The sequence below is a fragment of the Centroberyx affinis genome, unplaced genomic scaffold (genome assembly GCF_046629955.1).
Source record: "Centroberyx affinis isolate AG114_WGS23_722 - 3 ecotype Tasmania unplaced genomic scaffold, CSIRO-AGI_Caff_v1 ptg001256l_1, whole genome shotgun sequence".
Lineage (NCBI taxonomy): Eukaryota > Metazoa > Chordata > Actinopteri > Beryciformes > Berycidae > Centroberyx > Centroberyx affinis.
Window position 1 is genome coordinate 123,732 of NW_027279767.1, and position 13,769 is coordinate 137,500.

Consider the following 13,769-nt stretch of genomic DNA (forward strand, 5'->3'; position numbering starts at 1 on the left):
ATGAAATGACATGATAAACCTAAACATTAACTCACCTTGGGTTATCACACAAAATGGAAGTTCCCTCTAGTAAGGCCATGCCCATGTCATCTGTATATTTTTTTTTAAATTGCACAATGTCAATACATCCTATCATTGTGTATGCATACTTACACATATGTATAGTGATTCTGGTATTCTTGATACATCTGATGACAAAAGACATTACTCAATTTCATTACAGTCTCCGAAACTGGTTTATTTACCCTTTACATTCTACATGCAAAAGAACAAAACAAAACGCAGACAAAAATTTGTCAGGGTGCCCCATATGTACAATATTGACAAGCCATTACATTTTGGCCATGCTAGAAAAGACAACCTTAAATCCAGAATGTTATAGTAAGTAGTTACCGTTTCTTCTTAAACCAACATGTCATACGGAACGTAATGATAAATGAGAAAATGCAGAGACAAACTAGCAACCAGGCGCAACATAACCCAAATGCTATTTTAACTTTTTATCTTTCAAGCATGGCCATCTAGTCCTTTTCTCCTCCATCCTCGGAAAGTAGTGCATGCTGGCCAAAATGGGTCCGTTAATCCACAGACACCAGCTCAACCTCAAAAATGAGCTTTGCGTTGGGTGGAATTCTGGTAGAGTTGGAATTAAGGAGAAGATACAGGAATCTATGTATAAAGTAAAATTAAGTAAATTTGACCTGAAATCAAATTACAGTTGGCAAAGCTACTTTAAAAGCTAGGAAAACACAACCATGACAAAGAAAATAAGATTTTCTAATGTAATGACAACATAGTTTTAAATCTAGACTGGTCCAATTGCCAGATTTATTGTTTGCTTTTGAGAGGTCTACTAGAGAAATAGTATAAATATGTCCAATGGGTCCAACATATTCACAATTTAAAGCAAAGTCAATATTAATTTCCAAACAAGTATGAAAGAAATAATGAATGTTTATGGACCATAAATGATAGGAATGTCTAACAAGAGGACGACAAGGTGGCCTAATGGTTAGAGAGTCTTGACGACCTGAGTTTGCCTCTCATGTCGGCAAGCATCCACCCTGCTGAAGTGTCCTTGAGCAAGACACCGAATCCCTACCAGCTCCAGGGACGCTATTCTGTAGCTGAACCCTGATCTCCAATTAATAGCAAATTAAATGAGAATTTCCCTATGAGGATCAATCCAGTATCACATTATTATTATTACATAAATGCTAGGTAACACTTTATTTTGATAGTCTTATGCTGATACTCAACTAATCAGGTGACAAAAAGTAGACACGTGTCACTTGCTTGCTTGCATCTCTACATGTAACCGTAACCTAAGCGTAACCCTAAACCCATTTTTAAACTTAAACCCCCACTCTAACCTGACTCCATTTCTAATATTAACCCTAGCCCAGATACTGAATATCTATCTATCTACACTACTTTTCACACAATTATGAGTGTTACTTGAAACTCAGCGGCCTTTGTGACACATTATCACTTGATTGTCACTTGATAAGAAGTTGAGTATCAGCATTGGACTGTCCAAATAAAATGTGACCGAATACAAATACACATTTACGTGACATGCAAACAGTGAGGCACAAAATCAGTTATTCTCAGCTTATCAAAAGGATACTTGGAATCAGGGAGACCCTTCTTTCCATAGGCCCACTCCGGTTCAATCTCCACTCGGGCCGTTTCACCCTTGCTCATCGTTAGGACGGCCTCATCCCACTATGAAAACAAATGAGCATTAGTGACGAGTAGTGGAGGGAGCATCACACTGCAGAGCTGTGAATTCTGGATGTGTGGAGCTGCAAAGTATCAAAAGGGAGAAGCAGCAGAGACACACACAGGAATCACTTACTCCTCTGATGACTTTGCCCAGGCCGACTTTGAAGGTCAGCGGCTTAGTCTGCTTCTTCTTTCTGGCCGCTGTAGACAAAGAGCAGCGAAGGGTTAACACTAAAGGAGACATCTTCATCAGACGTAAGATGTAAAATGTGACAATATGTAGAGTGGGGCAGAAAAATGAATTGCGATATTAGCTACATTTTATTCTGCTGTAGTAATCATAAATGAGATGGCTTGCCCATTACAATTTCACAAGCTCTCCATCCAAATTATAATATTTGCACTTTGTAATAACATTTTTAAGATATTGTTTACATTCTAGCAAGCCAGTTGCTTTACTAGAAAGATTTGTGGCTCAGAAATGAACATAATTCTGCAGTCATACTTTGTTGTCATTGAACTTTAATTTATTACATCTTATCGTGGTTGTATTGAATCATGAACTCCATATCGCGTATTGAGATTGTGACCATAACCATGATAGGAATACTGCGATTTCAGCTGAAATGTTGTTAGCTGGGTGATGAGGAAAAGAGTAAGAGGGGTTGGTGTGAGGTGCGAGTCTGTCGTACTTGTGGGAATATTGGTGTCGAAGACGGTTCCATCCTCCAGGGAGCCGGTGTACCAGCAGCCCACCACGTCACCTTTCTTTGGAAAGTTAGTCTTGTCACCTTTCTTCAGCACTGACTTGAAGAACTTGGGCGGACCCTGGGAGAAGTTAATGAAATGCTGATGAATCATTGTTAATACTAGCTGCCATGAGCAGTATAGAAATGCATAAATAATGTGTTTCTTTTATTGTATATTTCATAGTTTTATAGATCTTTTTTAAAAGTTGTATGAACAGAACATGTACAATGGGAACACACAGACACATACAGCAGACTACTATATATGTAAAAGTCAAACTCAGAAATCCGACATTCTGGACCAGTACCTCATCCACAACCTCTGTCTTGACTTCTTTGGGCTTGTCATCAATTTTCACAGTTTTAACCTGCTCAGTCACTTCTTCCACAGGTTCGGTGCCTTTAAACCTCTGCAAATGACAAGAGCACCATGAAACACAAACTCAAAATAATTTAGCGTTAGCTGGGATAAGGTTCTTCCAGGAGGCTGTTTCAGGGTGACCAGTCATATTTTGTTCCAAACTTGTTGGCAGATTAATTAAATTCAAATAGATTCAGGTCATGTCTGCTCTGTTTCTAAAGGGTCAGTGACACATTTGAGAATTAGAGCAATACAACAAATTTATAAAAAAAATATCTAAATCATGTTTCCCAGTCTCAATGAAATTACCCTCCATACTGACTTGTCAAACAGTCTTCCCAGACTCATGCTCTACCCCATCTGGCTGACCAACAATAGTGTGTGTGTGTGTGTGTGTGTGTGTGTGTACACTACATGCTTATGGCCACACTTCATGCACGCTGTCACTATTTGCATTGGCAAAAAACATCACTTACTTTGCTCTCAAAGAGCTGGTTGTAGGCAATTATCAGCTGTTCTTTCTTTGCTGTTTTGGCAACATTTTTTATGTTTCCCATAAGCTTGTGCTCAGCAAGGAACTGAAAGAGAAAATGACAGCAGAGGGAGTAAAGCTAACACATTGTGGGTTTTTTTTTTTTTTACATCAAGGTCTGCCTATTTCCTGCAGTGACTGACTCATTTCAAGGCCTTAGCAAAAACATGCAAAACTGACAGAGGTAATTCAGCTGTTATTTTGGTATTTTAAGTGAGATTAGATCATGTCTTGTGGCGTATATCTTGCACTGGCTTGTGTTGCACTTGCCAGTATTAAACTGTGTGGCATGAGGCTATACAACATGCCAGCTAACTGGGTAATGTGGCTCCCCTAAATAATGCAGGGTGCTGTTAGCTAGCACTGATGCCATGCGTGCTGCTGCAAAGTGAGCATTGACAATTCAACCTGCGTCCATAAAAAATAAACCCATGAAGCAGGTTAAGCTATGAAACATACCGAGTGTGCTGCATTGTCCTGAATGAACTTAATAACGTCTTTTTTGGGCAGGTCATCACTTTTGAGCTGCTCCTCGCTCCATTCCCGTGTTGGTTCATCCGCCATTTTGAGAGGCAGACTGATGAACTTTCACCTCACCGAAAACCAGTCAGACCTGTACAGGCTATCAGCAAGTATCAAAAATTAAGTGCGTAGGCTATGTGTTGAAACAAGTCGGACGTGATGGCTGCTGAATCAATCAGTCTGAATCAATTTAGTCAATAATTAAGTAAAACAGAAGAAACAAACTCAAATAACAACAAAATAGATATGTAAAAAGTACTTGTAATTAACAATTACTATACATATAAAAACACAATCTGCCAAAGATTCTCATTTGTAAACTGCAAACAAGTTTGATATTGAAACATAGAAATTAGTGTCTCTCCTGCCACCTAGTGGATAAAGACAGACCTTTTTTCAGTGGGAGAAACTATTTATAATTACAGTATACCTGCATGTAGGCAACAAATCTATCTCATATCTCAATATGAGGATAGAGAAACAGAAGCGCCGTTCTTTCAAATTCATCTTTAAATGTTGACAGTTTAGCTCCCTGTAGGCCAAATAAACACGTAGACTTATCTTAGGTTACAAATCACATTTCCTTGCTCATAGACTGTCAGAAACAAAAAGAGCAAAAATCTGTAGAAACTGATTAATTTCTTGACAAATATTTATTTAAACATTTATCCAAACAATGAGTGAGAGCACACAGATGATAACTTATTTTATTAATCTTTTGGATGAATGAAAATCCATTGCTTCACATTTGGCAGCTTGTCCAGCCACAGAAAACGAAATATTAGACCACAGACTGTAAACACACCTTGTGACTTGATAGATATGGTTAAGCACTAAAGTAAAGGTGATTAAAACAATATTGCTGCTGAATGAACATTCAGTGGAGTCACCAAAATCTACGTCAGTTCACATTGTATATGTGGTACCAATTCATACTGTAGGATATTTGGGCTGACAGAAGCTGCAGTCATTTTCTTAAAACAATTAATAGCAGATAGATTGGTTCTAAAAAGAAAAATAAGCATGTTCTACACTGAAAAACTTTACAATTGCACACTGAGAGAACCATTCCTGAGAACCAGAAAAATAGTGTTTGGCATTAAATTACCAGAGAAAACAAAATCCTTTACCAGGAACCTGAATTTCTATTGGGTAAACAGAAATCTTAATCATCTTACATTTTAAGTCAGTTTTCCTAAACTTTCTCACTTATATTTAGATTAAAATGATTCATCTCCATAAAAGGGAAACAGACACAAACATAATTTGCTTAGGTAGTACAGTTTGTATGAGGAAACAATTCCTTTCTCATCTTATATAGATAGCTTACTCTCCTTTTCTCTGCAAAGAACATTCCTCCATCTGATATACAGCTAGCATCAAACCACACTGACAGACAATCTAATGTGCTTTTACCTGTTTGTTCGCAGAGCGGGGGAGATATTACACAATCATTAAGCATACGATTTCAATCCTAAATCTTTTACTGCATACAGCAACATACTGAATGGTTTTTGCTCAGTATAAGTAGTAGTTTTGTGTTACGTTATTCTTAATATATTAATGTTTGCCAGAAAACCAGGCTTAGCGACACTGAAAGGTTTGAGGACTTCTGTTGCTTGCATTAGGCCAAAGACACAGTACTCAATATAGCTTTTGTTTCACAGACACAGGCAGCAATAGTTTAGTATAAGCACTTTGTGTTAAATGCATTGGTGAAAGTAGTATTAGACAAAATAAAGGCTGAGTTCATGTGGAAATTTGCAACAATATGCTGAGGTATATGTTGATAATTATAATAGCAGATTCTGTTCCTCCCACATCAAGCATCATTGTGCTTTGATCCTGGTCCCACTCACACACAAACAAGTCTTGTTGTTGTTTTCTGAAACAAATGTAGGACAGAGTGATCTGGGTTCATGTCACAGAGAGAACTAAGGACCGTCTCAGTCTTGTTTTGTCACAAACTTGCGTTCTTCAAAACTACTAACGCGTTAAGTCACACGCTTTAAATCTGAGACTTGTTAATTCACAGCTAAGGCCATACAAGTTTTAAAAAGGTGTTTCACAGATGCCGTGTCACTTCTTGAAAAAAAACCACTCAAACAAACACAAAAAAATCTTTGTCTTTCTTCATGTTTTTGTGCAGTCTCACTAAACACATTCCTTGATTGGATGTAGCACAACAAAGTTTAATATCAAGTTTGTGATTGGACCGATCAAATGCACTTGGGCTGGTTTCAATTCTGTCAATAAATGACAAACATCCAGTTCAGTCAGTGCAACGAACCTCTGGCCTAGTGGTGTCACTGTCCTTGGATTATTATCTATATGCATACAAGTAAAATGTGGGTCTTCCATATTTTTGTACTTGTTTTATGAACTTAACAGTGTTGTTTTATCATTGTTCCCTATTTTAGCAAAAGGAAGGAGTACTTTTCCATGTGTTTCATTTGAGTTTTCATCACCATTTACATGTTTTGGTAATATTCAAATAGCAAAAAACCTGCATGGTGCTTTAAAATGTCCTATAGAGATTGATAACAAGTACCTTTTTTTTCCACTTGCCTCACTTTTTTGAAGCAGGAATCTGCTAAACACCTAATTAAATTTATATGGCTTCTAACAATATTATGTCAAAGTCCCAATTCCTTTCCCCACCGCCAGCCCCACCACCTGGGCTGATGAGCATCTCCACATGTTTTCAGACCAGGAAAGTGGGTTTGAATTCAGTCAAGAGCATCACATTCCAAAGTTCTCATTTCCCATGCAAACGTCTGAAAAGATCAGAAAGCCTTTGGCTCAGCAGCTACGACCTCTTCCTGAATCTCACTGGCGCTCCAGGAACCAGACTTCATTGAGCCGGTGCTCGGCAGCGAGGCTGGTGTACCCAGCTATGATGAAAGAGCCGCTCACGCACTGATCTGGAGAGTCCAGAAGCTCTGCTAATGCACGGATCTCCCGCAAGATAGTGGTTTCATTAGTGGGGCCAGTGAATGTCCTGACAAACAGATACAGACAACACAACAGATGAACAGCTACACTTGTGTTTTTTTTCATCTATGCATCTGTCAAAAAGTCTGCTTACTCATATGTGTGAAACCTTCCTTGTGCACAGTCACACACAGATGTTTAATTCATGAAAGTACCAGCTAAACCTGTAGTTACACACATAGAGGCAGAGCTAGGCGGGGAACAAAATGTCAGACGGAGATACTTATATACCCCGCTTGTAGACAGCCAGCATAATAATGATAAGGTACCGTGGGAGGTTTTTGATCATCTCTACACAAAAACAACAATTCTGTTGCCTTGCTGGTATGTGGAAAGTGTTGAGACAAGTATACTTGGCTGTCAACACTTTATACCAATGGCAAATATAAATAATTACTGTTTTAGGACAGCTAGCAAAGCTGGCGATGGTACCAGGCTTTCTCAAGGGCTTGTGAGCAATCTGAAATTGCTGTTTCTTTGCAGTTGGCAGTCTGTATTCTGCGCTGATGGCCAAGTATGCTTATGTCACCATTCCAAGAATTTTGTCAGACCAAAAAAATGTCAAAATAAAAAACCCACACAAAATCACTGTTTCCATTGAGATGCAACAATGATCTAAAAATACAAAAGTGTCTGCTCGCTGTCTAGAAGCACTGTACAAGATTACACTCTGCTGAATGTCCTTCCTCTTATTATGTAGCCTATCTGTGGAAGGACTATTCACTCACTCTCGCTACCTCAGGCATCAATTTGAGGAATAACTGAATTCCTCAGTTCCCTGCAGCAGGGACACCTACCTGCTGTAGACCACAGTGCTCGGCCACGTCTCCATGGTGATCTCTGGGTCGGAGGGCAAGGGGGGCTCGTCCTGCAGGTGGGACGGCAGGTAGTAGGCCACCGTCACGTCTCTGGACAGGCTGACCTGGGCCTCATCTGTCCGCACCACAGTCACTATAGGGACGGTCATGCCCAGGTATCGTCCTGCCAAACATTCAGGGCAGGATTTTAGGCAACCGTTGCCTTTCACTCTTTTAAGTGTTGACATTTTTCTGGAGAGTACTTGTTTTTTTACCCATTGCATCAGACAGTTAAAGACGCACACTGCCTTTTTGGCAAATAAGCTCTTTGATCAGCTTGCTGTTGTGCATCAGGAATATTAGTAGCAGTTTCACCTCTGTGTTTTCCTGATTTAGTGTGCAATAGGGCTTTGATACAAAGTTTGCTTGTATCAAAGTCAATATACAAGATACAAAATATCAAATCCAAGGATGCCAAATCAATACCAAATTGTCTTGGAGAGAACGAACTCCTCAAGAACGTGAGCACAGAGAAGCGTCTTTACAGTTTCAGATGGGCTGCGTGCTTGACGTCGCGCGTGAGATCAGTTCAGACGTGCAGCTGTTCATTTTCCCAGCTGTTTCAACTGCCGCTGTTTGGATGGGATGCGTTGTCCTTGCAGTGAATCTTGGGGTTTCCCCATCTGTTCTCGTCGGCCAAGTCGCCATCTGATACATCCTCATTTGGCAAGTACACTAATGCGATCTTTATCCATCCTCCATCCTTGTGTTCTTTTGTTTTGGAATTGTACTTTGGCCGTTAGATATGAGGACAAAAGAACACATACTGAGAAAGACTGATTGTGTACTCAACCTTTAGCATGTATTGTAGTGAATAGGGCTGGGCGATATGGACCAAAAATCATATCTCGGTATTTTTAGGCTGAATGGCGATACACGATATATATCTCGGTATTTTCTACGAAGTAGGCTAAATGTTCAGTTGTAATTCAAAGCCACATGTGAGATGTCACAAGCACTTTTATTAAAACAAGACTGTGATCAAAATAAAATGCAAAGACAGGGGTTCCTTCCCTGTTTTAGAACAGTCTGGTAAGTTCAGAAAATTACATCACTTTATTGTAATGCAGCCTTTAAAACCAGGAAAAGACAACACTTATGCCATATCACGATATTACGATATCCAAAATCTAAGACGATATCTAGTCTCATATCACGATATCGATATAATATCGATATATCGCCCAGCCCTAGTAGTGAACTAAATAAATACTGGACAACTGCTACCAATCTTCTCATCACACAACAATGAGTTGATCAAATTAATGTGGGAAGGTTGCTGTGGCATTAGTAGCCCATCGCACCACTTTCACGACGCCCACAACGCTGACGTTTGACTTCTCCATTCACCTGAGCTATTCTGCTCACAGATGTATCTCATAATCTTCATAAAGCCTGCGCAGATGCTCTGCTCGTATGTGTCCTCCCGCACAGTGACGCACGCCCAGCACGCCTTCTTGTAGACCCGCTTCTCATACATTACATTGCCACACTGAGGAGAGGGACACAGGGACATGTCAAGCAAATCGCAGGAGAACAATGGAGAGCAGGGTCAGATATGAAAAGCCAAAGGCAAAATCATTGAATTGGAAGAGCTGGAATTGACAGAAATCAATTTACAGAAAGCTTTATGACTGCTGCCCTTTTATGTTCTGTCACACACTCTAGTGCTGGCAAGGAAACAGAGGTAAGATACAAGCCAGACTGACCTTTTCTTCACGCGTGACTAGGCTAAAAGGGACGATCTCCTTGCTGGGCGAGCTCTCTATGTCTGTGGTGAGCTGCTGAATTGGCTGGGCCATGTCTGCAAAAAGGACAAGAGGAGAAAATGACATGTTGGTCTTCTGCTACTCAGAGACGTAGTCCACACCCACTGCCTCTGATTTGACTTGCATGATGCAGGTCCGCAGTTTTTTTTCCTTTTTGCATTGAGTATCATCCTTTGATCTGACTTCAAAGCAAAGATTTACAAGATGAGACAAACTAAGTTCATTGACACCTCTAAAATATAAACAACACTGTAGGGAATAAAAAGGGTAAAATTCCAGAAGTGCAACAACTTTGTTCAGCCCCTGACACGCATGATGCAGGTAATAAAGTAATACCCATGATGCAATAAGGCTAATTATGAGGGACTAAAAAGGGACTAAAGAAGAAAATAAGGTCCAAAACTACTGAGGTTGCAAAGCAGCTTAAAGTCTGGATCAGTGGGCCCAAACTCAAAAACAACTCCCCAAGCTCAGTCTTCTCTCAGCCACCACTATTTTCAGAATAATGTGGATTTCACTTGCCTCAAACTGTCAACTATTTAAGAAATTAGCTGTAACACACATTGTCAAGATTGTTAATGGTGTTTATTGGTCAACATATAACTGAAAACGATTCAGTTGTAAGGATTCAGTTGTGTGTGTTCTGGCATTCTGGTGCCTATAAACTGACCAGAGACGGAGGGAAATGTTTTGATTCTTTACTTTTGTGGAAAAAAGGTGACCTAAACTTTATCTACCTGCCTCCGAAAGCTCTTGTTTTTCTGTAGTCTGCCATCAACATAGCGTGGAATATAGCTGACATATTGCATATTACATTGGCTAACATTTAACATTCATACATATCTCTCTTTTTCACGTGATAATGCTCTATTTATTTATAGACCTTGAATTTCCTTAACTGTTTCTAATGTCCATTTGCAATAAGGGCTTTTAGAGTGACAGCCAATTCAAAAGTGCAGAAAACAGAGAGGGTGACTTCAATTCATTAACAAAAAAAATATGAGAGAGAGAGAGAGAGAGAGAGAGAGAGAGAGAGAGAGAGAGAGAGAGAGAGAGAGAGATGTATTCACTATTTACTCTGCTTATTCTTAGACCCTTTGGCAATATTGTTCTCATTACATCCATGCCAATAAACCATGTTGAACTGAGAGAGGGAGAGGGAGAGAGAGAGAGAGAGAGAGAGAGAGAGAGATGGACGTGTGTTTTGTTACATAATCAGTGTGATCTGCATTTGTTTACAGTTATTCTTACAGTTTGTTATAATCATTTTGTTTGCTTATGATTAATGTTTTTTGTCTTTTTTTGCAACATATAAAGTTACATGTCATGCCTATAAAGCTGAGAGAGAGAGAGAGAGAGAGAGAGAGAGAGAGAGAGAGAGAGAGAGAGAGAGAGAGAGGTTAACGTTATACATTGTGCACGGCATTAGTAGCCATTGGTTGAGTCATTTAACCAATGGCAATATTATTGATTATTGGACAAGCACTAACCGCTGCACCTCTCCATTCAAACGCCCCGCCCGGGTCGACCTTCCGTACCTTGTGGTATATCAACCCGATGTCCTCTACCGATATTCTGCCAGAACGTCAGCAGTCTCCCCTGGCCCTCCTCCTCCGTAAACCCGCTCCCACTGCCCGGGTCTCCGGCTCCGAACGCCGACGGGTCTGGATCTAGATCGTCCTCGATGAAGGAGTCCAGGTCCTCCAGGGTGATGACACCCAGCCGGGACCCAGACTCCCCCCCGCCGCCGTCCCCTCCACCGTTCATGCTGCACCCTCCACCATCCATGACAGGCCAAGCTGGCAGCAACACGAGTAATAGACTAAATCAAAATCTACTTACTTTAACTGAGGGAAATCTTCAGTAACGGTGAAAGTCGGCGACGGGCCAACAACGGCGTCTGTAGCCTACTGCAGACTACAAACATAGCGTCTGTTTCCCCTCATTATGTGTCTATTTTTGCCCAAACTGTTTCCACCATATTCCTTGTTGGTTGACCCCCACTAGTTGTCCTCCCATTAAGAAGCCACGTGACCTCGGATTGTAGGCGTGTCCTAATGAAAACGACTGGAAAGCAGACTGTTACCAGCCTGCCACGTGAAGTTGTTATTTACAATAGTTGTACTGTGTATATAACAACATCACGTTGTTTTTGTTGTCATGATGAAAGCAAAACAGAGATATGGCAGCTACAAGCAAAAGGAAACCTTGATCTGATAGAGTCTTTAAAAGTTAAAATTTGTAGGCCAACAATATTCAGTTACAGAGATGAAGAAGAGGTAAAAAAAAAAAAAAAAAAAGGAAAACAGATTGCCAAAATCATCAGTAGACTGTCAGATAGTTCAGGTTACTTGTCATTCTCTTCTTCTGATCAGCCTATAACATGTCCTAGTTATGCTCCAAACTGAAATTACATGAACTGGATAAAAGCATATCCTCTCCATACAAGCCAACCATGGTTCATGAATAATTAATAAGAATAATTAAAAGAATAATTACTTCTTCTTCAAGATGAGATTAGCCTATGTCTTGTTGTAACTGCTTCCAAAGGCAAGGTTTAAGACAAGTTTAAAAAAATCCTGTGAAAATGTATGGCTGAGCATTATGTTCTTTTACAATGGATTTGAAAATATTCAAGTTTATTCAGTTGTGAATGTAGCATGTAGCTGTCTGTGGCTGTTTGAGTCCAGATGCTCATCATTTTTTAGAATTTTACAATCTACATGATGCTGACTGCACCCATCCACCAAAATATAGCCAAGCTCTTTTACCTATAATGAGGTATTAAAACTTAAATTAAAAATATGTTCATGGTTCACCGTTATAATTGTTTTTAAAAGTTGACTGATATACTCATATCCATGGGCATTTTTCCTCTAAACTCAATATTTTTCACATCTAAAATAGAATAGAATATCACTGTTGCTCAAATGATAACTAAAACAGAGCTGCCGTGCTGTACAGAAGGGACAGTCAATTATTCTGAAACATCCTGGTAGGAGGGCTGGAACAACACTGTGACTTTGCTTTTTTGACTTTGCTTTTTTCTTTTTTCGTATTGTATCCTCCAACAGTTCATTTTTAGCAATACACTAAGTAATCCACAATGAAGCACTGCAAATGCAAAAAAGATAATAATGTTGTAAAAATAGTAATAATGGAAACAAGTTGTTCCATCAGTGATAAACTGTGCAGTAAACCTATTTTCATGCTTGAAATTGTAACTGAAATAACATTTTGCACTGAGAAAATAACTGTAAAAAGTATTCTAAGCTACTTAAGGTTGCACTGATTTCACAACAGCTACTACCTCTATCTCTCTATATATTGCTTTCACTTTAGGCTGAGGCCCATACAACTATAGCTCCATTCTACATAGGAAGCTGTCTGTAGGTAGTTTACCCTCACAAGAACCTCATGTACTTTCAATTTGCAGCCTCCTGCTGACTCTCTCAGCACAACAACTCCATCTCCATCTCCACATCCCAAGCCATCGCCATGCCGCATTATCTAGCCTTCTTTGTGGCCCGTGCTGTCTCTCTTGATCACATCTGAGCCGTGCTGCTGAATTGGAAATGCCGCCTTGGATTCATGCACCAATTCACAGAAGAGCGCCATCAGAATAATGGACAGAGATCCAGCAGAAAGAGGACTGCATAAACCTGTCTCATAACCGATTGTGCTTGCTTGTATTCATCAATAACCTTGAGAGGCAGTGTGATGATGATTAGCCACCACTACCTGGCAGCAGAAAAGGGTCACACAGAGTTTTTACCCTGCTCGGTTACTAGGCAACAAGAGTGACATTGGGTGAGATGCTCCTGAGGGAGAGGAGAGGTCTAATTATCTCCTTAGTGGAAATCTCTGAGGTCTCATTTCATCTCCTTTGTTGCCCATCAAGGAAAGACAGCCACCGCAGCATGAACTATGTTGGTGAAAGAAATCATTTTCCAACTCTTTACAACTCTACACTACAATGTAGTGGCGGGGGTTGCAACCTGAAAAAGTTAAATAAAACAGGCTTTCACTGTCTTTAAGTATGGTGATGTGATGCCTTCATTATAGTAACATCTACGTCTATCAGATGTCACTTGGTAAACTTAGATAGGCTTGAATATCTGTCTAATTAAAGTGAAAAAACCTGTTGAAACCTCTCTCTCTTTCTCTTTCATGCCACCTTGATGAGTGTGCATGTCTACATTTGTGTGTGTGTGTGTCGGCATGAAACTTGCATCACAGGGAGTACTGAGAACTAAG

General features: G+C 39.9%; 2 protein-coding genes across 2 annotated transcripts; both read right to left on the reverse strand.

The window, feature by feature from the left end:
* Positions 1-212: 212 nt before the first annotated feature.
* fkbp3 (FKBP prolyl isomerase 3) lies at positions 213-3,955 on the reverse strand. Its single transcript, XM_071525020.1, has 7 exons — positions 3,830-3,955; positions 3,315-3,416; positions 2,786-2,887; positions 2,421-2,556; positions 1,862-1,929; positions 1,631-1,728; positions 213-633 (listed from the first exon to the last, which is right to left on the reverse strand). The coding sequence occupies exons 1-7, from the start codon at positions 3,932-3,934 to the stop codon at positions 579-581; spliced, it is 666 nt and encodes a 221-aa protein (XP_071381121.1). The 5' UTR covers positions 3,935-3,955; the 3' UTR covers positions 213-578.
* Positions 3,956-6,059: 2,104 nt separating this feature from the next.
* On the reverse strand, positions 6,060-11,499 carry LOC139648785 (heme-binding protein 1-like). Its single transcript, XM_071525022.1, has 5 exons — positions 11,051-11,499; positions 9,453-9,547; positions 9,094-9,235; positions 7,684-7,867; positions 6,060-6,893 (listed from the first exon to the last, which is right to left on the reverse strand). Exons 1-5 carry the CDS (start codon positions 11,298-11,300, stop codon positions 6,722-6,724), a joined length of 843 nt encoding a protein of 280 aa, XP_071381123.1. The 5' UTR covers positions 11,301-11,499; the 3' UTR covers positions 6,060-6,721.
* Positions 11,500-13,769: the final 2,270 nt, after the last annotated feature.

Coding starts and splice junctions, on each gene's coding strand:
- LOC139648785 (XM_071525022.1), bottom strand. CDS start 11,300: ATGGATGGTGGAGGGTGCAGCATGAACGGTGGAGGGGACGGCGGCGGG. Junction 9,548..11,050: donor TCGGGTTGATATACCACAAG/GTACGGAAGGTC, acceptor TCCTTTTTGCAG/ACATGGCCCAGCCAATTCAG. Junction 6,894..7,683: donor AGCACTGTGGTCTACAGCAG/GTAGGTGTCCCT, acceptor TCTGTTTGTCAG/GACATTCACTGGCCCCACTA.
- fkbp3 (XM_071525020.1), bottom strand. CDS start 3,934: ATGGCGGATGAACCAACACGGGAATGGAGCGAGGAGCAGCTCAAAAGT. Junction 2,888..3,314: donor ACCAGCTCTTTGAGAGCAAA/GTAAGTGATGTT, acceptor TGTCATTTGCAG/AGGTTTAAAGGCACCGAACC. Junction 2,557..2,785: donor AGACAGAGGTTGTGGATGAG/GTACTGGTCCAG, acceptor AACTTCTCCCAG/GGTCCGCCCAAGTTCTTCAA.